The sequence below is a fragment of the Callithrix jacchus genome, chromosome 6, assembly GCF_049354715.1.
Source record: "Callithrix jacchus isolate 240 chromosome 6, calJac240_pri, whole genome shotgun sequence".
NCBI classification, from domain to species: Eukaryota; Metazoa; Chordata; class Mammalia; order Primates; family Cebidae; genus Callithrix; species Callithrix jacchus.
The window spans coordinates 162,500,320-162,527,843 of NC_133507.1; the positions used below are offsets into that span (position 1 = coordinate 162,500,320).

Consider the following 27,524-nt stretch of genomic DNA (forward strand, 5'->3'; position numbering starts at 1 on the left):
TTTGGCTTTTATAAAGTCAAGGAAGTTTATTTCCTGAGGTCATGACACAGGAAGTCGAATCCTAGCCGCAGCCGCGGTGCTCTCGTGAAGGTCAGAGTGCTGACTGGCATGCCGGGTGGACCAGGAGCTGTTCTTAGCATGAGTGCTCATGACCTTGTTTAGTGTTAACAGTGGAGCAGGTCCTGAGCAGGCACTGGGCACGGCCAGGCCTGGAGGAGCGGCGCACACAGAGCCAGGCGCTAGGCTTCTCTGTGAGACCTCGGAAGGGGGGACAGCGTCAACAATTTGCGGAGGGTCCAGCCGCTGGGTCAGACTGAGACAAACCCTTGTGTGGTTGGGTTCGGGTCAGCAGGCTGGAGAGGTTTCTGCATTTCGATCATTACCGTTTGGGGCCCCAAGGGAGGGTCTTGGGAGCCACCTGAGCCCCAAAACTGGGAAATTCCTCAGAGCTGCTCATGTCAGGAGCCTGTGCAGAGAGAGGACAGGTTGAGGATGTGGTCAATGGCTTCCTCCACGTTCTCTGAGGGGGTCGCTCCCCAACTCACAAGCAGCTTCCGACGCAGCTGCCACCCTCGGGGCGCCAAGCCCGCCCACCTCCCTGGGACCCAGGAGGGGAGAAGCCCGCGCCTGACCTTCTCACTGCTGCTGGCGGTCCAGGGTGCGTCCCGCACCACAAAGCCTCTGGATGGCGCCTTGGCCTCCTCGTGTGCTGGGGGTTTCATGTACACCTGCAGCGCCTCGCTGTCCACCACATCGGCCAGCTGCAGGCAGAGGACAGGGAGACAGGGTCAGCCTGCCCAGCACCCCCAGCCTCCCACCCTGCTGCTCACCCCTGCACCTCACCTGCCCCTGGAAACACAAGTGCCACCTTGACCCCTCAGGCTCCTGGCTGGGCCTCAGGCCAGTGGACACCAGGGCGCCTCGGGGCTCCAAGGCCCCCATCACCCAGACTCACGTATTCCTCCTCCAGGTTGAGGATGTGGTCAATGGCTTCCTCCACGTTCTCTGGGAGCCCTGTCACAGTGACGCAGTTGGGGTCTGGGGCTCCACTCTGTGGGAAGCGAATGTCCACCTGGAAGGAATGTACAGTGTCAGAGGAGGGGACTCCAAGCGAGGACTTTAGAACAAAGGGTTAAAATTATGTGTCTATTTCTAATGAAGCATTTTCTGAGTCAGCCTCATCACAGCAAGTCAGGTGCACCTCAGAGGACCCTGTTCACAGCAGACGAGGGCGGAGCATGAACTCCCACCCGCAGAGGAGGAGCCCACCAGGCAACCATCGAGGGGACGACACCCCCCGAATGGGCCACACCGTGGCGGCAGTGCCTGACACAGGCCATCGCCTGCACCGACCCGTGGTGTCCACGAGGACAGTTCCACTGCCAGCCCTGGGGCCGTGGCCTCATCGTCTGAGGGGAAGGCCATGCTGTCCTCTTTCTGGCCAGCCAGGCGCCCCGGTGAGGGGGGGATTCTCACCCAGTGTGCTTCTGGCTGGCTCACCTTGAACTCGTCCATAATTTTGCGAATGGCTTTGCCGCGGGCCCCGATGATGCGGGCGTGAACACGGTGGTCCAGCGGGACGTCCTCAGAAACCATCTGCTCAAGCTCACCCACAATTCTCAGTATGGCGTCCCTGGCGGCTTCTGTGTTCTTTTCGTACCCTGTGATGGTAATTTGGTCCTGAGGCTAAAAAAGGACAGTGCAGTCAGAAAAGGGGACGCCTTCCTGGGATTCCTGGCAGGGCAAGAGCCGGCCCAGCAGGCTGCTCAGTGGGGAGACACAGCAGGTCCGGGGCACAGAGGGCCGAGCGCACCCGGCCTCACCACTGAGTAATGGCTGATTTGAAGCAAGAGGTTGACACTGTCCACTTGGCGCTCATCTTTTCCCAACTCCACCCAAGACAGTGGATTACAGGATGAAAGAGGACACTGTCCTCAGAGACGCTGACAGGCAAGAACTCTGGACTCAAGGACAAAACAGGACAAAACCCCCAGCCACTCAGCCTCCTGTCGCTTCACCACGAGCGCCAGTCTGGAGGCGTCTGTGCAAGGAGGCTGCCTGGCTGGTGTTGCACACGGAGCCCCTCCCTCACTCAGAGCTCCCACCTGCTCGGGCCTCCCCTGGGCCATACAAATGGACAGCATACCAGCAGAGCAAGCGGACAGCTCGGGGCACAGAGAAGGAGACCTAAGAGAACACCTGTAACCTACAACTGGTGGGCACTGCCCATCCGCAACACAGGAACACACCACCACACAGCAGTGTAGGGGACAAGGACAAACACCTGGGAAGGAGGCGAGCAGAAACACCCACCCAGAGACGACAGAGCCGCAGCCCAAGCTTCAGTCCAGAATGAAGCAAAATGCCAGAGCGGGAGGCAGCCGCCCCACCCACACGTGGCCCAGCAGAGCTGACAGCCTCAGGCACCACCCGCTGCTTCAGGCCCAGAACCTCACGAGCAAAGGCGCAGCTCACAGGAAAAAGCTACGTGTAAAGAAACGGCTGCTCTACCCCACGTGGCTCATGGTGTATTAGATGCAATGGTCTAACAGTTAAATAATGACTTTTAAAATCAATAATTAGGCCGGGAGCAATGGATCACGAGGTCAAGAGATCGAGACCACCCTGGTCAACATGGTGAAACCCCGTCTCTACTAAAAATACAAAAAATTAGCTGGGCATGGTGGCGCGTGCCTGTAATCCCAGCTACTCGGGAGGCTGAGGCAGGAGAATTGCCTGAACCCAGGAGGCGGAGGTTGCGGTGAGCCGAGATGGCGCCATTGCACTCCAGCCTGGGTAACAAGAGCGAAACTCCGTCTCAAAAAATAAATAAATAAATAAAATTAATAATTATGTGGAAAAGGGAAATAAAAGGTAGTAAGGGTAGGGTGTAAAAAAGGGTGGGGTGTAAACACTTGGCCTGTAATCCCATCACTCTGGGAGGCCAAGGTGGGCAGATCAGGTGACGTCAGGAGTTTGAGACCAGCCTGGCCAACATAGTGAAACCCCATCTCTACTAAAAATGCAAAAATTAGCTGCATGTGGTGGTGCGCCTGTAATCCAGCTACTCAGGAGGTTGAGGCAGGAGAACTGCTTCAACCCAGGACATGGAGGTTACTGTGAGCTGAGATTGTGTCACTGTACTCCAGCCTGGGCAACAGAGCAAGAGTCTCTTTAAAAACATAAAAAATAAAAATGAGGGCCGGGCGTGGTAGCTCACGCCTGTAATCCAAGCACTTTGGAGGCCAAGGCGGGCGGATCACCTGAGGTCAGGAGTTCAAGACCAGCCTGACCAACACGGTGAAACCCCGTCTTAAATAAATAAATAAATAAATAAATAAAAATGAGCTAAACTCTCAAGATCAAGATTAAAAATTAAACAGTGTAACTTGGGGAGGGAAGAGGATGCGGGAGTGGGAGGAGAAGGCAGGCTGCAGGTGGGCCCTCCTGGCCTGGGTGGTATGTGTGACGAAAAGATGCAAAAGGAAACAGAGGCTGCTGGAGAGACAGAAGGGGAGGGTGAGGCAGACGGGAACCCACCAACACGCCCACAGTGGCACAGGCGGCGTCAAGGGCCTTGCTGCCGGAGGGTCTGCCGAATGCTCCAGGTAGCCAGCGTAGCCGTGACCGCCAAGACTTACAAGTCTCCCACCATGTGCAAAGCCGTGCCGGACACCGCGGGGAAGCAGACACCCCAGCAGGACAACCGGGGCTAGGCAGACCAAGCCTGAGGATGGTGGGGAAGGCCACATGTGTGCAGAGGGAGCCAGGTAGACATGGGGGTGCTGGGTGGGGCTGCCCCACATGCCACATGGCAGGGCCCAGACAGGGGATGGGTTGCCTTTCGTTTTGTTCTGAGCGAAGCAGGAGGCCGTGAGAGCCAGTGCAGGGGGGCGACGCCGTAACTTGGAATTACAAAGAAGAGTTTACCAGGAAGGAGTGGGCAAGCTCAGCAGTGCAGGGAAATCGGACAGTGGCTGTGTCATGTCCACCTGACTCCCAGCGCCCTTGGGAGCCTCAGAGAAGCTCAGGGGATAGGTGAAAAAGCTACACCAGAGGTGCCGCTGATCAAGGACCCAGCTGGAGCTCCTGCTCATTTTTCAGGACGGGACACAGGAGAAAACGCCCCAGGCCCCAGATGGTGCGTGGTGCCAGAGACCTCACCCATCTGGCAAATGCCAAGACACAGCCCAAACCCCAAGCCAGAATCAGATCCTCAGAGACTTGCCACTCACAACTCGGCCCTCGAAAACCTCACCTAGGCATATCTGGTTACTGCTTCCGACTCATGGCAAAGGTCCACAAGGGCCTCTGCCCCTAGCGTGCTCCAAGCAGGGCGCTCACCTGGCTCCCATCGTCCTTATCGGGGAACTGGATGTTCACGTCATGCTCCAGCCGGATTTGGGTAATCACTGTCCCCTTTCTCCCGATAATCTTGGGATGGTATTTGGGGTCTACAGTGACACTCAGCTTAAAACTCCTTAAAGCCTACAAGGAAAGGAGCGAGAATGAGGCAAAGAGCTGACCCACCCTGTGACCCACACCCCCTTCCACGCTGGTCCTAGGACACGGGGGATGCTGCAGTGTTCTGTACCCTGTGGTCCGGAACAGTCCGGCATCTCTCCGTTCCCTGCCACCTTTCACTATCTGCTAATGAGACCCAGAAAACTTGGCTACTCCACAAGGAGGCCTATAAATCCTTCAAAAGAGGGCTTAGGGCTACTGGGGAAGACGGTGCTCAGGAACTGACAGAGCTGGGCAGTGAGTCCTGAGCTTGGGGCCCTCCTCTCCTAATCTGTCAAACAGGGATCTGATGGGTAGGCATAGAAATGCTCTGGGTCTTTTTGGGGCTGGGACAGATGCAGACCAAGAAGAGGGGGCAGCCACAGCCCCTGAACACCCATAGGTCACACCAAAGGCTTCAGGTATGATCTGGCTGCAGGACAGAACCTGGAGTCCACCGAGAGGTTGACGAGCTCCACCCCATTCACTAGACTCGACGTGCTGACTGCAGGATCGGAAAGCCAACCCCTCAGCCAACTGCCACCCAGCACAAGTCTGCTCCAAGTTTCTAGAACCCCTGCTCCAGGTGCAGCACTCCGCTCACGCAATCCTCCACAGGTCAGCCCTGACAGGCCGGGGCGTTCATCCCTGCGGTAGAGGTCAGTGGAGGTCCCCTGACGAACTCCCTGGCATGGCATATGCTTGGGAGCCTCTCACTACCCTTACCTTTACTGCAGGTCTCAGGTACCATTCTGATTTGGTTTTGAGAAACTGCAAATTTACACCTATGTCCAACTTGGTCACTTTTATATTAGAAAGAGAAAGGTGCCATGCTCTTAGCTACACGGCAAGACGTCGGGATGGTGACCGAATCCCACTGCCTGGCACTGCCTGGGTCTCATCTCCAGCCGCCCAGAGGTAATTGGGATGCTGGGATCTTGAAGAACTCCCCTAGATTCTGACGTGTGCCCAAAGCCGAGAACACAGGGCTCTGGGCAGCACGCAGCCACCTCCTACTCACCCGGTCCTCCTGCTCGGCCTGCAGTTCCTTCACACGCTCCAGCAGTCCAGCCTTGGCCCGGTCCAAATTTGCAGTGAGGCCCGTGATGGCGATGATGTCGGACTGCAGCTCAGGTGCTGGGACATGTATGTTCACCTGCGTGAAGAGGGGGCTGACTCGACGTTCAGGGCCCCAGAGAACAGGAAGCAGTCCACTGGCCCTGGGACCCAGAGGGAGTGAGAGAGAAGCCCACTGCCACGAAGGGAAAGCAGTGGAGGGGAGGCAGAGTCCATAGGAAGCTGAGAGGGGACACTGGCCCTCAGGAGAGGACGCGACAGGCCGCTGCTGGGCTGTGGCCTCCCGGGAAAGGGGTCTACCTCAAACTCATCCATCATCTTGCGGATCCCACTTCCTTTCTGCCCAATGATGTAACGGTGAAGGTCGAAGGGCACCTGTACTTCGATGGTGACAGGTACCAGGGCCTGCAGGGAGAGCGGTCATGGTCAGGCCGTGGGCCCCGAGAGCAGAGTGACCTTGTAAGCTCAGCCACAGGTCCCAGTGAACACACGGCAAACCACCCTGAGAGGACAGCAACATGCCCCAAGTGACAAGGCCACCAGGATCTTTAACTCAACAGAAAAGAACGGAAAAAGACTGGCCTTAGGCTAATGCTGGCAGACAACAATTCCAGACCCTTCACCCCAAGCCTATCTTCCTGAATGACAGTAGCCCCTTAAGGCCAACCTAGGAGGAGAGGCCTGACCCCTGGCACGTCCCTGAGGTCTTGATGGTTTCGGCCAAAGCCCAGGAGGTGCCACAGGGACTCTGCTGGACCGCTGCTCACATTCCCTGCACTGTCTCCCCAAAACCCTTCACCTCCAGAACCTGCTTCTTCTCAGCACAGCCCCGACCATCCCTTGCCACAGGAGGGATGTGTGTGTGTTGCCTGTCTCTCCACTGCACGGTGAAGCCAACTTTCTGTGCTGTGGCATCGAAGCACTGAGAGCAGCATCCAACGCGCAGGGCACACACCACTCGCTGCGCCCCACTCACATGCGGCTGGAGGTCCCATTCATCCCACTGCTACTGAGAGCGTTCCATAGCCCCCACACCCACTGTGGACTGGAGAGGTTGATCCCATGCAGCTGTCCCAGGAAGGTGCTGTAGAACCCGAGCTGTGGTGAAGGGAGGGGGCCTCCCGAAACTCTGTGTCCAGCCGAGGAGCACAGCCGGCCCGTGCGCACACATTAGGAACAAGACGAAGGGCTCCACTGTCACTGCCACCTGGGCATCCGTCCAGCCCATCCAGGCCATGCGCTTGGTGGAGGGCACATGGGGACACATACCTCCAGGGCTTCCTTGGCAGCCTCACACTTTTCTTTCCGGCCGGAGATGATGATGATGTCACACCTCCTTGGAGAGCCTGGGTCAGCGTCTTTGGCCTCTCTCCCCTCCCCTGCTTCATCCCCATTCTCCTGGACAACTGGCTCTACACTGTGAACTAGAGAGAAAGGGGAAAGGGGACAGCTGACAGCTGCTGGAGGAGACCCCATGCCTTGTTCAGAACACACACGTCTGTGAGGCACCTGCTGGGTGCTGGGTGGTAAAAGGGAGGAAACACCCCGTCTGTCCTTCAGGGTGTCTTGGTCTGGGTAGGAAGAGCAGATAGGACATTCCTACAGCAGCCACAGAAAGGGCTCCCAGGCCTAGTGGGGCCCTGAAGGCTGTGCAGGAGGCCGTGAGCTGTGTCTCCCTTCTTCACCTTGAAAATGAAGCTAACAGCATCTACAGCAGAGGCTTCGGTGAGATCAGATGAGTTAATTCATAGGAGGAACACAGGGCAGGCCCACTGCACATGTGGGGCTTGACTGCAGGGCCGCGTTCTCCAGGGAAGGTGGCCAGCACGCAGCTCCACCCAGGGGAGGCACTGTGGAGGGGGCGAGAGGTCTACAGGGGACAGAATGAGCCAGGCCAGGCTATGTGCCTCAGGAGTGAAGGGGCGCGTGAACAGGACACAGAAGGCCTGTGGAGGGGCTCCCACAGACCACGCTGCGACACCAGATGCGTGCCAAAACGGACACCACAGCAATACCTATCACTAAGACACAACCCAGGAGGCGTGTGATGAAAACAAATGAGCAGGAGACCAGACGCATGCCTGCCTAAAAGCAAGGGTGACCCTCGGGTGGGGAAGCAGGCGCTTCTGAAGGAGAAAAACTGGCAAATGGATTACTGATTACATATTAAACACTACTGTTACATAACATTAGACTGGATTCTGATAAATGTGCCAGAATTATGTAGGACAATGTCCTTGTTTTTAGAAAATAACCACCATGAATAAAGGGACATGTCTAAAAGTTACATTCAGAAAAAAAAAAATAGGCGTGTAAAGGGGAGAAGTTGAGAAAACAAACTGGTGCCCCGGAGGTGTCTTTACACCATTCTGCAAATTACATCTAAGGTTAAAACAGCCACCGAGGCGTAAAACACAGATGGAGTGCAATATGATTAAAACAGCCCATATTCTCAGGAAAACAAAGGGGCTTGAAGGGCTGCGTGTGACGCTTCCTGGATGCCCAGAGGGATGGCACTATGTGAACACCTGCTGCAGACAGCTCAACCAAGACTGACACACGGAGTGCAGCGCACACGCACCTTCTGTTTCACAGACGCAGAGCAAGCCGGGGAGAGGCCGCCCACCACATCCCACACCTCCTCACCACCAGGTGACTGAGCAGAGCTGGGGGCAAGCAGGGTACTGGGAGCAAAATGCCCTCCTACAAGAGCTGCCAGTCACTTGGATGGTGCCCTCCGGCCGGCCAGAGGCTACAGCTGCCTGCCTCACAGGGGACACCCCAGAGTGACGGGAGGTGTGGAGAAGGAAGCTCTCTGATGGGGTTCATGTGATCCAAACATGTCATGAGAAATACTGGGGTTGAACTTGGGGCGCCCCGAGGATGAGGTGGCACGTTACTCGTCACCTCGCAACTTGCCGACATATGAAGGGCACCTGGTCACTCTGTCAATAACTGACATGGTCCATCTTTTAAAGCCCAGAGGATGACCCTGAACCTCTGGAAGCCCCCCGAATACACAGATGGTTTTCCAGCAGAGAGAGGAAAGAGCCTCACCAGTAAGTGTGACAGCTCTGCCTCTCACGTGAAAAGCACCACCATCGACAAGCAGAAGATGACTAAAGGGGACCCACCTGGGTTCTCCTCTCTGTCTGGGAACTTAATTTGAACACTGAAATCCCGAGTAATCTGCTGGATTCTGGAACCTTTGGGGCCCATGACAGATCGATGGAATTTCTGGGGTATAGCACATTCTAATGTCACCTGAGCTTCCTGGAGGGAGGTACACAAAGAAAAGAAAGAGCAAAGGTTAAATCCCTCGGGGCCTGTACGAAGTCTCAGCACTTCCTTCCTGTCCACCACAGCCACTCGGTACAGACACTTCCGTTCTGAGGTGAGTCCAGGGCTCCAGGTGCAGGGAGGAGGGAAGGTACTAGGGCATGTCCAAGAGGGTGGGCGGCCTCATTTTTTTTTGTTTGGAGATGGAGTCTCCTTCTGTCGCCAGGCTGGAGTGCAGTGGTGCGATCTTGGCTCACTGCAACCTGCCTCTCCTGGGTTCAAGTGATTCTCCTGCCTCAGCCTCTCGAGTACCTGGGACTACAGGTGCACGCCATCATGCCCAACCAATTTTTGTATTTTTAGTAGAGACGGCGTTTTACCATGTTGGCCAGGGTAAGGGTGGGCCTCCTTCTGAAATGTGTCCCTGCAGGGTGGCCGATTCAGCCAAAAGAGTGGGAACTTCTGTGGTGGCCTCTGACTCTATGAGGAGGCATCAGACTTGATTATCAGAGAAAAGGCATCCAGGCCCTGGCAGGGGAGCAGCCCAGAGGGGCATGGAGGGGACACTCTCTAAAGGCTGCTTTAGAAAAGAAACACATCTTCTCGTGACTTCCCCATGGATTCACGTGGATGCCCTCAGTCGATTTTCTTTCCTTCACAGAGGGGACAAGAGAGCTGACCCCTTACACAGACTGCATTTCCATGTTTTCTGACCCCTTACACAGACCATTTTCTCTGTCTCTCTTTTTCCTCTTAGACCCCTCCCCGAACACCCGAATGCCTACCAGGTCCTCAATGATCTCCTGAATGCGCCTCTTGGCTGCCTCCACACAGTCCTTGGCGCCCTTGAGGGCGACTTTGTCGCTCTGTGTGCCAGAGCGTGGGAAGCTGACCATCACGCCACCGTACTCTTCAGCAATCTCCCGCAAGACCTGGCCTCTTCGGATGACGAAGTGGCGGTGGTGCCTGGGGTCCACCAGCATGTAGTCTTCCACCACATTATCCTGACAAGAGATGAAGATAAGCCACCCCATCCCAGCCCCAGCAGAGCCGGCAGCCGAGGCCCGCTCCCTACCAGGTTTTGGATCAAGGCCTCCAGCTCCTTCTGTGCCTCCCGGACGGCGTCCTCCTTTCCGATGATGGTGATCAGGTCCTGGTCCTTGTCCTCGGCCGCAGGGAAGATGACGCGTGCTCCAGTGCTGTCACGCACCTTGCGGATTTTGCCGCCCCCCTTGCCAATGAGGAATTTGTGGTACTCCGGCTTGGCGCGGATGTCAACAGTGAAACTCTTGGTTTGCTGCAGAAGGCAACCCCACTCTGTTAGTCAGACACCACATGCCTGGGCCACAGTGAGGAGACAAGAGGGCCTGGAGGACAGCAGTGCTGGGCCCCCTACACTGTCACCAGTGCCCTGATGTTGCAGCACCCCCAAAATGGGGCTGGCACGCCTCGCCGAATCCGACAGACAGACTGCACGCACACCTCTCTTCCACAACGATCAGATGCTGGTGCTGATGACCACACAGGCTTAGACCCTGGTCCTGCCACTTGGAAGCAGCACTGAGCAAGCTTCCCCAAGCCACTTTTCATCTGTAGGGGGCAGAGGGAGCAATGCACTGGGTGATGTGTGGGCAGAGTGGGGTGTGCCCAGAAGAGCAGGAACAAGCCACCCGAGAGCCTACACTATGCTCCTGCTCTTCTAACCACTTCTAGACCAAGCCCACACACCTGGACCAGGCTTCCTTTGCTCTCATGACTGCTACAGATCAGCCCCACAAAACCAGCCGCTCCCAGGCTCAAGCAAGCTCAACTCAGAGGGACGGAAGCCACCCAAGGCTACAGTTAGAGACCAGTCCTCAGAGGCCTCGGAGAGCATGACACCCTCGTGTGGCACCAAGAAACGAAGGGTCCTGAAAAGGCCCTGGACACTGTGACCTGTGGACACCACTGCCTCTGGCAACTTCTCCAGGGGACACAGTGCAACGCGCTGCTCTACGTGACTCAGATCCACCAGGGGAGCTCCTGCTGTTCTCCGGACCCAAGACCTGGCCCGCAAGCCAGAGCACCAAAGAAACACGTGCTGGCAGAAAAATATTAAATGACAACTTTGCTATATTTTAGGTGCAGGTTTCACCAAATACCACCCAAAGACTCTGCTGCTCTTCAGACACATCCACCAACAGCAGCATTAGTCAAAAACCAATCAAAAGGCAAATCCAATCTAGCAATACGGTAAAGGACAACCTACCAAACCCAGGGTTACCTCAGAAATGCAAGACTGGCCAAACCTAAAGACAGAAAGTCAGTCTAATGCAACCTAACAACAGAAAGACAGAAATACGAGGCTCCAGATCAGAGAGAAATCTAACTGTTCACAGACCACGTGACTGATCACGTAAGAATCCACAAAAGAGTGCCTAGCACTAAGACGTGGGCCTCATTGAGCAGTCTCACGGAGGTGGGCATACAACACTCACAACACTCCTCCACACACTAACAACCAGAAATGGGAAAAAGCGCCATTTGCAACAGCACGAAAAGGACAGTAGCAGAACATAAAAGTGTGCAGGATCTGTATGACAAAATGAAAACAATGAAGAATCACAGACCTGAAGAAAATGAAGACATGACTCAGAGTCAAAACTGCTGAGCTGTCAATCCTCAGCAGCCTCATCTTCAGATTCACCACAATCACAACCAAAACATGAAAATGTCGTTTTCCTACAAACGGACAGGCTGACTCAGCCAGGGATACAGAACAGCCAAAGTTAAGAGGGCTTGGGCCGGGCGCGGTGGCAGTGGCTCACACCTGTAATCCCAGCACTTTGGGAGGCTAAGGCGGGCGGATCACCTGAGGCCGGGAGTTCGAGACCAGCCTGGCCAACATGGCAAAACCCCCGCCCTACTAAACGTACAACCATTAGCCGGGCGTGGCGGCGGGTGCCTGTAATCCCAGCTACTTGTGCCTCTGAACCCCAGCCTGGGTAACAAGAACAAGACCCCATCTCAAAAAGAAAAAGGGTTTCTGACACAAGGACAAGAGCCATTCAACGGGCAATCTTTGGGGGTGACAGAAAATGAATTTTTATTGTTGTGGTGGCCACATGACTGCAGATTAAAACTCAACTATACCTGAAGAATGGTCAGTTTTACTGTAAATTGTACTTAACAAAAACACCCCAAAACTAATAAGCAAAAGAGCAACTTTTACATATTGTATAAGTGAGATTTGGACCTAGAAAGGCTCTTAAGTAACAGCAAAAACAAACAGGCATAAAAAGCGTATTATAAAGCTCTTTTCTAACCTGCCACAAAGGAAGGGCATTTGGGGTTTCCACAATGAAGAGAACACTGCTGGCGACCAGATTTCCTGCCAAGAGGCACTGTGATGCCCCTCCCCATGCTCACCTTCTCTTCCGCCAGATGCAGGAGCTGCTTCTTGGCCTTCTCCACATCCGAGGAAGGGCCCCTGATAACAACAGTGTCGCTTCCTGAACCTTCCACGGGAAAGTGAATGTGGACTCCGCCGCACTCCTCCATGATTGAGCGGATCAGACGGCCCTTGGTGCCAATGAGGGAGTTGTGCAGCTTGGCAGGGATGGAGACCTCTACCTCCGCTATGTTGGCCTGAAACCAGACACAGAGCAGGAGGAGGAAGTCACATTTTTGGGGCAAAAAAGGGAGAGAGGAAAAGATAAACTATCATCTTTGGCGATGATGAACACACAGGCTTAGAACCCTGGTCCTGCCACTTACAAGCACTGACCAAACTTCCGCAAGGCATTTTCGATCTGCAGAGAGGGAGGAGGGACCAACACACTGGACCATGTGCTGGCAGAGTGGGCTGCGCTCAGCAGAGCAGGTGCACTGGGAGGTGTTAACTAAGCAGGACCTGGAGTCTTTGTGAATGTGTGTTGGGTTGGGAGGTGGGAGCGTGGTCATTTCAGACCACACATAATGCTCTGCCTCTTCAATCAACTCTCTGGCTCTGCCTAGTAGAGGTGGGTCTGACATGCCTATGGATTAACTTCTAACAGAACCAAAAATTCTGCTTTCAGCCAAAATGCAACACCAGGGACTGGACTGATCTTAAGGCCTAATGGTGATTTTCAAGACCCTGGAGACAGGAAACAAGGTGAGCCCAACATCTGCCCCAAGTTGCTGCTGCAGCACAGGCAAGTGAGGAAACAGAACCACAAATCCAAGAGGACCAAGATAGCAAGAATAGGAGGTCCGAGCCCAAACAGACTGGCACCAAGAACCTCTGCGATCTGGAGAACAACCACTCATACACTGACACACAAGAAAATCACCTCAGGACCAGGGAAGAAGCACCAGGAAACAGTGTCTGCAGCTCAGTCACCGGGACACAGTGCCCGCAGCTCAGTCACCGGGACACAGTGCCCGCAGCTCAGTCGGGGCCTGGTACAGTACCCGCAGCTCAGTCACCGGGAAACAGTGCCCGCAGCTCAGTCACTGGGACACAGTGCCCGCAGCTCAGTCACCGGGACACAGTGCCCGCACCTCAGTCACCGGGACACAGTGCCCGCAGCTCAGTCGGGGCCTGGTACAGTACCCGCAGCTCAGTCACTGGGACACAGTGCCCGCAGCTCAGTCACCGGGACACAGTGCCCGCACCTCAGTCACCGGGACACAGTGCCCGCAGCTCAGTCACCGGGACACAGTACCGACAGCTCAGTCACCGGGACACAGTGCCCGCAGCTCAGTCACCGGGACACAGTGCCCGCAGCTCAGTCACCGGGAAACAGTGCCCGCAGCTCAGTCACTGGGACACAGTGCCCGCAGCTCAGTCGGGGCCTGGTACAGTACCCGCAGCTCAGTCACTGGGACACAGTGCCCGCAGCTCAGTCACCGGGGCACAGTGCCCGCAGCTCAGTCACCGGGACACAGTGCCCGCAGCTGGACTGGGGCCGGGTCCCATGCCATCCTCAGCAGGTTTAAGCTTTCTGGGACATGGAGTATAGCACTCAGAAGGATCTTACCTCAGAATGGAAATATCTGGGCCTGAACTAAAGCTGCTCTGACCCTCCCTAATGAATCTCGAAGGCAGGTCCTAAAAAGAGCAAACTGTTTCAGAGGAACTTTGCAAAGCCACAAATATTCCAAGGAATACAGAAACACCGTTACCGAGAAATGCCGGAAATGCAGAGAATAGGGGAAAAACCTATCATGAGGAAAAGAAAATAGAAAACCACCCAGACAGAAATGACAGTGTTAGAATCAGCTGGCCAAGGAGCCTAAAACAGGTATTTAACCGTATCATCTATGGTCAAAAGCCCAAAGAAAGACTGAACAGACAAGATATTAAGAAAAGATTCAGACTGAACTTCTCGAGAAGAAAACAACATCTGCAATGAAAATTACACTAGATGAAATGATGCAGATTAGAGCACTGCGGAGAACTAATGGATTTAGAGAAACTGATGGAGAAAACCAATACCGCTCCTCCTCCCAACCCAGCAGACCACGAGCAGAACACAACTAATACCCAGGTCACTAGAGTCCCTGATGGGGACACGGGAAGCGGCCAACAGAAGGAAGATTCGGAGTGACCAAAAACGCTCCACATTTGATGAAATTCTGAACACAGATATCCAAGAAGTTCAATAAATACCAAGCTAAGAAACATGAAGAAAACTACACAGAGACACATCAAAACTTGCTCAGAGCTGGTGGTAAAACCTTAAAGGCAGCCAGAGGGAGGAGATCTGTCACGGACAGAGGAACAAAGCCAGGGTGACACTGGCTTTCTCACCAGAGACCACAGGAGACAGCACTGATGCCAAGCCTAGAAAGAAAACACTGCCAACCTGGAAACCTGTATGCAGCAGAAACATTTTTCAAACACGAAGAAAAAAATGCTTTCGGACACACAAAAAGTGAAATAATTCACAACCAGATACACGCTATGAGCGACATTAAGTGGTACCTTTCGGACAGAAGGAAAATGACAAGGATCACACAAGGAAATGAAGAGCTTTAGAAATGGCAACTGTGTGGATAAACACATACATTTCTCATATTATTTAAATCTCTTTAAAAAACAATGGAATTTTTTAAGAGTTTAATGATGTACCATGGGGTTACACAAAATGACAGGACTTCAACCCAGCATGTAAAATAATCACATCACGGTGACTAAGCACCTGGAGGTGGGGGCCGTTTTTGCCTAATGGGTCTAGTTTCCGTTTAAGCTGATGGAAAATGCTCTGAAAATGGAAAGGGTGATGGCTGCACAACCTTGTGAATGTACTTAGTTGAATTAACCATTCAAAAAGGGTTAAAATGATAAATTCTGCTATATATCTTTTACTACAGTTGAGAAAATTTACAGTAAAAGCAAATTAACCACGCTTGTTAAATATATGTAATAAATGTAAGTATGTGAGACGTAACAATATATAATCACATATGTAATTAAAAGCAAACTTTTTTTTTTTTTTTGAGACAAGGTCTGGCTCTGAGGCCCAGGCCCGAGTGCAGCAGCAAGATCTCAGCCCCCTGCAGCCTCTACCTCCCGAGTAGTCGGGGCCATAGTTATGCGCCACCACGCCCGGCTAAGTCTTTTTGTATTTTTGGCAGTGATGCAGCTTTACCAGCTGCCCAGGCTGGTCTTGAACTCAAGTGATCCGCCCACCTCAACCTCCCAAAGTGCTGGGATTACAGGCATGAGCCACCATGCCTGACCACAAACATCATAATCTAAAAAGCAGAGACAGATTTAATTTTAAAAAGCAAGCTGCCAAAAAGAAACCCACTTTACTATCACATAAAGTAGGCTGGGTGCAGTGGCTCACACCTGTAATCCCAGCAGTTTGGGAGGCCAAGGTGAGAGGAGCTTGGACAACACAACAAGACCTCATCTCTACTAACTAAAAAAAAAATCAGCCAGGTGTGGTAGCATGCACCTGTGGTCCCAGCTACTTGGAAGGCTGTGGGAGGACTGCTTCAGTCTGGTAGGCCAAGGCTGTATTTTGTAGTAAGCCATGATTGTGCCACTGCACTCCAGCCCGGACGACAGCAAGACCTCATCCTTATAAGGGGGAAAAAAAAGGTAACACAGACTTTGGAGGCAAGCATACTACCAGGGAAAAGACATCATTTTATAGTGGCACAGGTGACATATATTATGAACGACAGGTGACATCAGTATTGACAGTGAAAGGGTAATGCAGGAATGTTCTGAAAAACTTCATGTTAATAAATCTGACAACTTGGAGAAAATAGAAAACCCCTTGGAAGACACTAATGACCAAGTACACACAGAAAGAAACATCATCTGTCCACACAGCACAACATTACCCCAAAACAGAACAAACAGAACAGAGCAATGACACAGGTGACAGCACAGAGCAACGTCAAGCAGGCGGGCCCGATGAAGAGAAGATGCCGTGACTGCATCCACCCGCAAGAGGACAGGCCGGAAGGGGACAGGGCGGTGGGGGCGGTGGGAGTGCGGTCCTGAGGAGCTGCTGAGTGCAATGGACGGAGACCGTAATACAAAATGGCAAGGGATTTTTGGGGTGACGTCGGGGATGATCCCAAGGATGGATACAGACGTCAGAACTATGGAACTGCACGTCATAAATACGTACAATTTACTGCATGTTTATTTTTTTAAATAAAGAAAATACTGTAAATACCTTCGGATAAGATTTTCAAGTAACAGCAGGAAAATGTCTAATAAGACAAGTGCCCATGTCAAACGTCACTGCTGCAGGTCCAGGTAAGTCAGCATCATGACAGACAAAGGCAGAGAACTGCTGGCCAAGCCATCTGAAAGCTGCCACTTTCTGCATCTGCCACCCACCTGCGTCTGTGCTGGCCCAATGACCCTGTGGGACTCAATCTTAGAGGCTGCTAGAGATTTTACTGGTGGACCTCCCTTAGAAAACACCTCCCATTACCAGGTCTTTCTGGATAGACAGAATCCTGCTCCGGGCGGCTTCGCAGTTGGCCCGCTTGCCTGTGATGACAATGGTCTCTGAATTGCTGTTCTCTGCTGGAAGATCAATCTTGGTGTTGCTTTCCTCACGAATCTACAGGGAGGGAGACCACATGAGCAGCTGACTAGAGCTCTCCCAGAGTTGACACACAGGCGAGCACAGGGCTTTCTCGTCCAAAACTGAAATGGTGCAGGACTACAGGGGACAGGGCAAGAAGCAGTGAGATGCAGGGGTCAAGACATCACCTTTTTAATGTTTGCACCTCCTTTCCCAATGATGTTCTTGTGGAACTGTTTGAAGATCGGAACAGAAATTGAGTAGCTGTTTTCCACCTTAAAGACAAAAAAAAACCCACAGCCCGATTCACCACCCGTGCTAGAGAGTGAAGTCCAGTAACTTCTCCCCAAGGGTAGCACGAACATGACAGGGCACTGGTATTTGCACAGGCCTTCAGAGGTTTGTCATGAGGGTGAGATCATTTGTCCACCAACTAACCGATCTTGCAACTTATAGTCAATGGATGCAAGGATGCAAGTCCACGTTTTTCTTTTTTGAGACAGTCTCATCCTATCCCGCAGGCCAGATGCAGTGGTGTGATCTCAGCTCACTGCAACCTCTACCTCCCGGGTTCAAGTGATTCTTCTGCCGCAGCCTCCCGAGCAGCTGGGATTACAGGCATGTGCTACCACACCTGGCTAATTTTCATATTTTTAGTTGAGATGGGTTTTCACCATATTGACCATACTGGTCTCCAACTTTTGACCTAGTGATCCGCCCACCTCTGCCTCCCAAAGTGCTGGCATTACAGGCACGAGCCACCACGCCCGGCCACTCTTTTTGGCTAACAGAGTTCAGGTCCAATGCCAGGGTCAGAGCTGGCTAAGGGGCTCAGAACACACACGGAGACAGCACGGACCCTTATACTCCGGGCAATTCAGCACTTGGCAGTGACGTGACTGCAGCTCACAGCGCTGGAGTCCCTCACCGTCGCCTCTCTCAGGACAGCCAGCAGCTAAGCCGAAGACCATGGAAATACATGGCAGCCCGTGGCCTTCCCATCCACTACTCAATACACTTTCTAAACCTGTTCCCATTTCAGTTTTTGAGAAAAATAATAAATCAGTATACGACTCCCCATTTCACCTGTTATACCTCTCACCTTACTGGATGGGATGGTTTCTCGGGGCATCTGAAGACTCAAGGAAACAAGGTAACTGGGCATGAGAAAAGGCAAATCTCCCCACCTGAATTCCAGAAACACTGCAGTCTTGACAACGACTGCCAATGCAAACACCCAGGTATAAAGTGAGAAGTCGTCACCATTTTGTCCCAAGTCCCTGAGACGGAAGATCAGCCCAGTGCCCATGTGCCTTCCCCAGAGCACAGGTCCTGGTGGGGAGTCAGGGTTTCTGACAGGATGCACACCCCACCCGGCCCAGATGTCGCCATACAAGAAAGAATACAAAACAGCCCCTACCAGATCTGCCACCATCTTCTGCATGTACTTTGTGCATTTTTCCACCTCATTCTTGGGTCCTCTGAGCTGGACGATGTCACTTTTTTGTGCTGGGTCTGGGAAATTGATAATAACCTAGAACAAATCATTGGGCGCCTAAGTTCAATTATGAGGAAGGACAGGATTCCCAGATATCAAATTTTCCTGAAGGGTGACCTGGATCACTCCTGCAGGGTTAGATAAAGTCTCTGGGAAACAGAGGTGGAGGTTGTGGTGAGCCGAGATCGCGCCATTGCACTCCAGCCTGGGTAACACGAGCGAAACTCCGTCTCAAAAAAAAAAAAAAAAAAAAGTCTCTGGGAAACTTTACCTCTGGGAATTTGTCACGAATTTCACGGATCCGTTCGCCTTTCTGCCCAATGATTGTGCGATGAAATCTCTGCTCAATGATTAGATCCTTGGTACGCTCATTTTCCTAAAAACACAATTAAAGTAGATGTCACTTATCACAAGCATGGTGAGCAACTGCCTGCTGACTCAAGGGGGCAGCAGGGAGCCCTGGGCATAGTCCTTTGGGAGCAGGTGAGGTGGCCTAGGTGGCACCTTGTAGCAGCCCTGGGAGTAACCAGCCGTCAGAACATGTGGGGCATGACGAGCACACGCCAGCCAAGGCTACACCCCACAACACTGGCTGCGCATCACCTTCCTGAACGAAGTACAGGTAAAGGACTCACTGCAGGGCCCTTCAAACCGAAGTGCTATCATGATAGTGGCAATCACCAAAGCAACTCAGTGAGCACTTCTGTTTGAACAGGTACTAGAGGGAGGTCCAGCTCTTCTACTTGGAGGCTCAGCATTCTGCACAGCAGGGGGTGATGCCTTCTGAGTAGAGGGTGGCTCGGACCACTTTCCCTGCGTGGGTAAGAACGTTCAACACAGGGCACTGAACCCACGTGGCTCTCAACTCCTCCACAGGTCCCACTAAAACGTCAGAAGGAATACAGATGACTAAGCAGAGCTGGAATCCAGGGAAGAACACCAACCTACCAAATGTTTCTGAGAATTCTGGATCCAACTGCTGTCAGATGACAGAGAAGTGAGGGCTCAGCAACCAGGAAGGGCATAAAGCAGCCAGGGAAAGGACCTGGGCTAGAGGCCAGGCTAAGAGGAGAACCTGGGATATGAAGCTGGGGACTGAGCTCCGAGAAGGCCGGAAGCAGTGGGAGGCTGCACCACGCTGGATTGCAGCTCAGGGCTACAAAAGAGGTCTGCCAATTTCAGATTCCGCACGTGGGAAATGGGTGAGATAAACAAAGAATTCCCCACGTGAAGCAAATGACAGGGAACCCTGGGACTTGTTCCTCACAGAGGCAGAAGTGCTGCTGCAGACACTCACGTAATAATTGACTTCTCTGGATACTTAAAGGCACCCAGAGACTTTCAAGGGTGGGCATCTGACTAACAGAAGCAAGGGAGCTTACGGCTTGGCATAAGCGTGTACGAGGGGAGCCCAGGGCAGTGCAGTGCTTCTGCCGGGTGGCAGACAGCAAGGGGGGCCCAGGGCCGTGCAGTGCTTCTGCCGGGTGGCGGACAGCAAGGGGAGCCCAGGGCAGTGCAGTGCTTCTGCCGGGTGCAGGCGGCAACAGCCCCCACTCCAGGTTTGCAGACGATGCAGCAGTGATCCTCCGGATTGGCCTTACGTGAGAACCACCTGAGATGCCTTTGAGAATCCAGAAATGTCTGTCACAGTCTCTGGAGTTGGTACCCAGGCATCTGGGAAGCCAGGGTGTAGCCAAGGCCAAAAGGCTGCCACACAGTTTCTGTGCCTTTCTAGCACAGCACACAGCCATGGAGGATAAGACATGCAGGTGACCCGGGGAGGATGAGGGAAATGTGGCCCCAGGGAGACAGATCCGGGTCCAGCGCATGTGGGATTGGGTGACTTCCATTCTCCAAGGCCGCACACCACAACGAAGGGCGCCAACAGGCGCGGGACCCGTGCCTTCCCAGAGGCCCCAGCCGTGGCGCTTACCATGCGAGACGCAAGCTCCAGCAGCTCTCGCTTGGCCTGCTGCACACCCTGCGGGTCCCCCTCGATGCGGATCAGGTTGCTCTTCTCATTGTCGGGAGGGATGCGCACGGACACCTTGTACTGGTCTTTGATTCTGTTTACTGAGGAAAGCAAAAGGAAACGCATTCAGGATACAGGACCAACAACATTCTGCCCATGGCTAATAACCAGGCAGGACAGGGCTGAGGCACGGAACAACCTTATCGGTGACTCCCGTTCACCAAAAACGATGCTTAACTTCCAACACAAGAATCGCCGCTGCCTAGAATAGGGGCCAGTTACGATCTTCACCCGGATCCCAAGGGTTCTGGAGGACAGGCTCTCAGACTTGACCACAAGTTGGCACTGCCCCGAGACCTTCGACTAACTCACGGTTGGGGCCACCCAGTCTTGGGATTTAGAGGCTCTAACATATGGCCGGGGCTTCAGAATTTAAAAGACTCCAGGTGTTTCTAATGTGCAAGTAAGTTTGGGAATTACTATTCTCAAGTTAAAAAATCACACACATTAACTCCACACGAAAGCACTCACTGATGCCTAAGACCCCATCCATTGCTGGCTGAGCTCCAAACTGAGCACTTCACTGTGTCTGCAAGACAAGTGCTGTTGCAAACCCTCCCGCTGTCAACCTCTCTAAATAGAACCCCAGGTTAGAGTCCAGGCCCCCCAAACTCCGGAGAAGCGTATCATGGGGAAACAAGGAGTGCAGTCAAGGAAAGCTCAGCTTGCTGGAAGGACTGCCAGGAGAGCTTTCTGTGCATTCCATCCCCAACGCATGCACGTGCAGAGGCGGCAAAAAGGCCACGCACTGAGAGGCTGATATGGACATGCAGCTGTTCCGGGTGGAGCAACACAAGACAAGAGAAGCAGAGGACATGGAGCTGGGCAGCAGGTGTTTTTAGATTACGAAAGAAAACAAGAGTTAGGAACTGTGTGAGAAGAAAACAGAACAGACACGACTCACTAAGCTACGTTCTGCAATTTCTAGGGAGCAGAAATCAGAAATTCATGTTAGAATTATACTACTGTACTTCCATATATATGTATTTTGAGACAGGGTCTTGCTCTGTCACCCAGGCTACAATGCAGTGGCACAATCATGGCTCACTGCAGCCTTGACCTCCTGGGCGCAAGAGATATTCCTGCCTCAGCCTCCGGAGTAGCTGGGACCACAGGCCCGGCTAAATTTTTCTTCTTTTGTAGTCTTATTATGTTGCCCAGGCTCATCTCGAACTCTTGGGCTCAAGTGATCCTCCTGCCCTGGCCTCCCAAAATGCCAGGATTACAGGCAAGAGCCACTGTGTCAGGCCTAAGTAAAAACCGCAGTTAATCAAAACAACAAAACCGTAAAAGCAAGTTTACGGTGTGCGCATGGTTCAAGCAGTGTGCATAAAGGTCACTTTGTGCCTGTAGACTCTCGTGCTGTCATGTAAAAGGCCCACAAAACTTAAGAGTGACACCAGAGAGCTCACCATGCACAGGCCCACAGCAAAGCTGACAAGCCTGTTTACTCCTAACAAAAATGGACACATGGGCAGCAGTCCTGGTCCCACCACCTGGGAAAGCTCCTTCATCCATGAACTATCCGGGAATGGGGATGTGCTTCCCTTGTCACCTTCCACCCAAAGGTGACACACACATGTGCACTTGTTTTCAGAACACGCAGGCACTGTGATGTGTGGGTACAGCCACACAGCTAAAGGAGGAGGTTTAAAAAAAACATTCTTGGCAGGGTGTGGTGGCTCACGCCTGTAATCCCAGCACTTTGGGAGGTCGAGGCAGGCAGATCAACTGAGGTCAGGAGTTTGAGACCAGCCTAGGCAACATGCTGAAATCCCATCCCTACTAAAAATACAAAAATTAGCCTGGCGTGGTGGTGCATGCCTGTAATCCCAGCTACTCGGGAGGCTGAGGCAGGAGAATCGCTTAAACCCAGGAGGTGGAGGTTGCAGTGAGCCGAGATCGTGCCACTGCACTCCAGGCTGGGTGACAGAGACTCTGCCTCAAAAATAAAAAACATGCTTGGACTTGAGCAGTGCGCTCACATGACACAGTCGCAACAGCACCTACAGCCTGGCACAGGGAGGCACGTGCTCATCCAGGCTGATACATCACTGCCTCTGCAACAGAACCCCCCTTGCTGGGCGGGGTGGCTCACACATTTAATCCTGGCACTTTTAGAGGCCAAGGTGGGCAGGCGCATTACCTGAGACCAGGAGTTCAAGACCAGACTGGGCAACATGGTGAAACCCTGTCTCTACTAAAAGTACCAAACTAGCCGGGTGTGAAGACGGGCGCCTGTAGTCCCAACTACTCAGGAGGCTGAGGCAGGAGAATCACTTGAGCCCGGGAGGCAAAGGTTGTAGTGAGCTGAGACTGTGCCACTACACTGCAGCCTGGGTGACAGAGCGAAACTTTGTCTCAAAAAAAAAAAAAAAAAAAAGGAATCCCTCCCTCCCCATGTCGTTTTACTTGAGCATAATCTAGAAATTTTTCACTCTTCAGTGAGCTCCAGATCAGCAGTTTCCACGTTCAGAAGACACGAGTACTACAAACACTGATGGGCTGACATAGCAGGTCTGACTGAAATGCGAAGGATGCTGCCTTCAACATGGCCCCTGTGGGTTATGCGGGGAAGACCTGGATGGATTTCCAACAGTGACAATTCACCCACTGGCCAGACAGCTCTAACCCAACCACTGTGCCAAGGGGAAAAGGAAAAGGGGCCTCTTCCAGCAGGCAGGAGGATGTGAAGTCTGAAACTCCCGTGGCAGGCAGCACTGGGCCCGGACTGTCTGCACAGATGTCCTAGCTCTCACAGCTGACACCCCCCGGCCAAGGGTCTCAGGGCGCACTGGCCCCACCGCAGCAGCCAGCCTCACTCACTGTTGGCGCCACTCTTCCCAATGAGGTGCCTGTGGAACTTGTGGTCGATGTTGATCTCGACGTAGTCCATCCGGTTAATCTGCGGGAGGAGCACACGGGCCCACGGATGCGCCTGGTTACTTGACCAACAGGCTGAACCCCAAACCCAGCAGTCTCCACACTTGTGTCTTCTGACCACTCAGCTGGCAGAATTATTGGAGACTGCTCCCACGTCTGCCCTGAAAGATGCCTTCTTCAAAGCAGAGTTTCCTCTACCCAGGATTATTCCGGGACTTCAGCCAGCTTCTAGTTTCAGAATCTATTACTCACCCAGCTAGGATGCCCTGTGGTGTCTGTGCCCAGCCACGTGGCATGCCACTGAGAGATGACCGCCCGTGCCCAACTCAGAGCCTCCCTTGTCACCAGCACACACGACGTTCCAAGGGCACTTACCAGATCTTTGACCATGCTTTCTATCTGTTCCTGGGCCACACTGACATCCTCGGTAGGGCCCTCCAGGGTGATCTTGTCTTCGCCCTCTGTGAACTCGATGTGAACCTACCATACCAAAACCAAACAGACAGCTAAAACATGATGGCACAGCTGCAGCGCCTCAGCTCCCAGTGAGCAGTCTCTGGTCCTCAGAGGGCACACAGGTGCCCTCTTGGGAGCAGCGGCTGATCCCAAACCGCTTCACATAGATGTGAGGGAGGAAGGGACATATCCACAGGCACCAAGCAAGGCTGAAAGGGAGGGTGAGAAGCTATTATCAGGAAACTGAATACTGTGGCCTGATAATCCTTGCCTTTCACCGACAACACTGTTTGTCCCCGCGAAGGCCACTAGCATAAAGCATGTGATCTGCTCATGCATCATCTTAGCTGTTAAAAGGCCTAGTCCTCTTTAGTTGCATAAAGAATGAGACAGAGCATGGACACAGTTTTAAAACTAGTATAAGCTGCACAAAGGTGGTAAAGTGACTTGCTCAACACAGACAAGGCTGCTGGCTGTTCTGATTTGTTACCCTCCAGGTAAGGAGGGACGGAAGGGAGACTGGTCCTTATATGAAGCTATAGAAAGTAAAAGGGGGGCTGGACACCTCAACACAGACAAGGCTGCTGGCTGTCCTGATGTATTACCCTCCAGGTAAGGAGGGACGGAAGGGAGACTGGTCCTTATATGAAGCTATAAAAAGTAAAAGGGGGGCTGGCCACAGTGACTCACCTGTAGTCTTAACATTTTGGGAGGCAGAGGCAGGAGGACTACTTGAGCCCAAGAGTTCGAGCTGGGCAACATAGCGAGACCCTGCCTCCACAAAAAAAGTTTAGAACTAGCTTGGGGTGGTGGTGCACGCCTGAAGTGCCAGCTACTCGGGAAGCTGAGACGAGAGGATTGCTTGAGCCATGAGTTCAAGGTTGCAGTGAACTATGATTGCGCCACTGCACCCTAGCTGGGTGACAGACTGAGACTTTGTAACTAGAAAGAATAAAATAAACTTTATTTTTGAAAAGGACAGAACATTAACTGGAAACTAAGTCTAAACAGAACAGGGGTTAAATATGATGGCTGTTTCCCCTGCTATTTCTTTTCTGTTCATGTTTCCTTTGGTAAACTGAGAATACTTTAAATTCACACTTAATACAATTTATATACAAGTTCTGCTCTTCAAACTACTATGAAGTTATTTCACCGTAATTACTAAATGACACGTTTCTTAAAATACTTATGAAACCTAACAATACACAATCCTCCCTGGTTAAAGGCCAGAAGGATGGTACAGACGTCGACAGGCATTTATGCCGACCTTGCTCAGCTAACCATGAAGTCGACCATGTCAAACAGGATGGTTAACTTAGAAAAATACAGCAGTTTTCAAGGGAGTTCACAGGATAAAGCTCCAAGAAAGCAATGTCAGAGACAGAGACAGAAAACAAGACAAATTCCACACACCAGGCGAAAACGCGCCCTCACCTTTGGCATCTGCTGAGTGATTTTGGCCAGGTTCTGTCCTTTCTTGCCAATGATGAAACGGTGAAGCCAGGAAGGGGCGGCGACAGAGGAGACGGTGAAGCTATTGGCCTAAGAACATGGGAAAACAGCCATGGGTTTGCAGAGCTCAAGGTCATGTCACAACAGAAGCCAGGCTGCTCATCCGGGGCTGAGAGGCCAGCACTCCCCAAACACAGGAACCTGCACTGTGTCCAGGTCCCAGGATTACAAATCAGAGCTCATGCACAAAGGCCCCGTGGACTCCACTGAAAGGGGAGGCACGGAAAGCTCAGAGGCGGTTACCTTGGCATAGACTTCAGTCAACGCCTGACCTAACTTTTCAGGCTCGCCTCGAAGTATTACAGTCTCTGAGATGCTGTCTGAGGGTGGGATCTCAACTGAAACGCCGGTTCTCTCAAGGATCTCCTGCAAAGAATTGCCCTTGGGCCCGATGACATACTTGTGCTGGGATTTCTTCACTTCCACTGCGATGGTTGTGGTCTTCTTTTTCTAAATAAGAGCACCAGTAGGGGCAGTCAAAGGGAAAGGTGTGGGGAGTGGGCAGGCAGGCACCGCCAGTGCTGCAGAAAGCAGGCCGCAGTGGCCCAGACTACAGAAGCTGGTCCCAAGAAGTGAACAACAAGTGATCAGGACCAGCCAATCCCCAGAAGCCTCACTGCTCAAGGACTGGATTTTCCTCCCAGTCTACGCACCCGCCGGCTGATCAATTCGTCCTTAAACGCTGGAAAACACCCAACCCTTTTCTTCAACTAAGGAACACGTTTCAGACTTCAAAGTTCACTAAACTGAGCTAACAGCTTAATCCAAGATGTGAACAAGTCTGAGCTGTACACCTGATCCTGGGGTAGCTGGCGGCCTGTCAGCACAGCCAGAGGCCCAGGACAGTGAGGACAAGTACCCTGCACATGCTCAGCAGCAAGGTAGGGGCGGGCACCAACCTCACACCGGTCACTCAAGTGTAGAGGCAGTAAGCATCTTCATCAAGGATGAAAAGGTAAGCGGCAGAACCGGGCCTTAACTGAATCTCCAGACCCAAATCCTCGTTTCTCTTCCTGCCCACGGGGACTGGTCTCCTCTACACCGCCTACCTTCTCCTCATAAATCTTCTTGATGCGAGCCACAGCCTGAGCCAACTGCTCCTTCTCTCCAGTAAAGACGATCTCCGTCCGGTTCACGCTGGGTGGGGGAATGTTGATGCGTGTCCCTGTCTCCTGCATGATCTCGCCAACCAGCCTGTTATACGGCCCGGCGATGAAGGGATGGAATGCCTTTTCTACTTCTAGCCTCTCCACGGCACGTTTGTCCTGGAAACGAAGGGACGAACGATGAGAACAGGCCTTCTGAAAACCGACTGGGGACAGACGGGACTTTTTAGGGTTGGAGTCAAGCTTTCCAGTCCCATCACACTATGCCTTTAAGTCGACGCTGGGCACAGTAACCCATGACGGAGTGAGGTCTGCCCCAGCAGACAGACAGGGGCACGAGGCCCTCACACCGGCCTCACCTGCTCGGCAGAGATGAGTAAGACTTCATGGCGAGCTTTCTCGATGCCCTCTTTGGTGCCAGTGATCTTGATCTGATTGCTGGGGTCATCCGGGCGTGGGATCTGGATTTTGGTTGCAGTTTTTAGCTCCAAGTCTTGCAGTTTCTCTCCATTTTTGCCAATAACAAAGCGATGGTGTTCTTTGGGAATAGCAACAGTTGCTGAGGCCTAGAGCAAGAAGAGAATCAAAGAAAACAAGAACATTTGTAGGTTCTGAAGGAGATTTTTCCAAGGCAGTCTCTCTGGCAGAAACACCATCTTTGCTTATTCTTGCCCTCCAGCCCCAACCCGTCCATCAGAACAGAGTGCGCTTAAAGGTCACGTGCTTGGGGAAACGTACCCTGACTCCCAGGCTAGGGTAAGTTCAAGAGCATCTGCACCACTACTTAACATCCATTGGAATATACACCCACAAAAGGAGACAAGAGAAAACAGTCACAAAGGCTGGACAGCAAGAAGCACGTGACTGCATATCCAGAAACCCTGAGAACACTACTGGGCTAAATTCTATTTACAGCAAGGAGAACAGACTGAAATCCAGAAATTAACAGCTTTAACTTCCTCAAACAGCAACTACTTAGAAGATGCATTTCTCATGGAAGAAAAGAAAAAACGAGGACAAGGGAATAGCGAGATAAGCCCAGCACAAGGCGGAGTACGTGCACTAGAAGTTAGAAAATGCTCCTTAAAAGAGCTAAAAGAAGGTTTAAGTGATAAAGACGGTAATTGTTCCGATTAACTTTAAAATATTAA

The 27,524-nt window shown here is 52.5% G+C and overlaps 1 protein-coding gene across 42 annotated transcripts in view; it reads right to left on the reverse strand.

Moving 5' to 3' along the window:
• HDLBP (high density lipoprotein binding protein) overlaps window positions 1-27,524 on the reverse strand; it is an 84,935-nt gene continuing 57,411 nt past the window's right edge. For all 42 annotated transcript variants that reach the window (XM_078328989.1, XM_035306334.3, XM_078328987.1 and 39 more), the window contains 23 exons: window positions 26,733-26,939; window positions 26,317-26,532; window positions 25,511-25,717; window positions 25,190-25,297; window positions 23,672-23,776; window positions 23,240-23,318; window positions 20,315-20,454; window positions 18,653-18,757; window positions 18,304-18,417; window positions 17,072-17,158; window positions 16,788-16,919; window positions 12,268-12,486; window positions 9,935-10,156; window positions 9,645-9,863; window positions 8,715-8,853; window positions 6,850-7,004; window positions 5,881-5,985; window positions 5,525-5,659; window positions 4,345-4,488; window positions 1,501-1,686; window positions 956-1,072; window positions 633-761; window positions 1-466 (listed from right to left, as the gene is read on the reverse strand). In XM_078328989.1, the coding sequence (XP_078185115.1) occupies window positions 380-466; window positions 633-761; window positions 956-1,072; window positions 1,501-1,686; window positions 4,345-4,488; window positions 5,525-5,659; window positions 5,881-5,985; window positions 6,850-7,004; window positions 8,715-8,853; window positions 9,645-9,863; window positions 9,935-10,156; window positions 12,268-12,486; window positions 16,788-16,919; window positions 17,072-17,158; window positions 18,304-18,417; window positions 18,653-18,757; window positions 20,315-20,454; window positions 23,240-23,318; window positions 23,672-23,776; window positions 25,190-25,297; window positions 25,511-25,717; window positions 26,317-26,532; window positions 26,733-26,939 (3,357 nt within the window). In that variant the 3' untranslated portion in view covers window positions 1-379. The remainder of the gene's footprint in view (window positions 467-632; window positions 762-955; window positions 1,073-1,500; window positions 1,687-4,344; window positions 4,489-5,524; window positions 5,660-5,880; window positions 5,986-6,849; window positions 7,005-8,714; window positions 8,854-9,644; window positions 9,864-9,934; window positions 10,157-12,267; window positions 12,487-16,787; window positions 16,920-17,071; window positions 17,159-18,303; window positions 18,418-18,652; window positions 18,758-20,314; window positions 20,455-23,239; window positions 23,319-23,671; window positions 23,777-25,189; window positions 25,298-25,510; window positions 25,718-26,316; window positions 26,533-26,732; window positions 26,940-27,524) is intronic.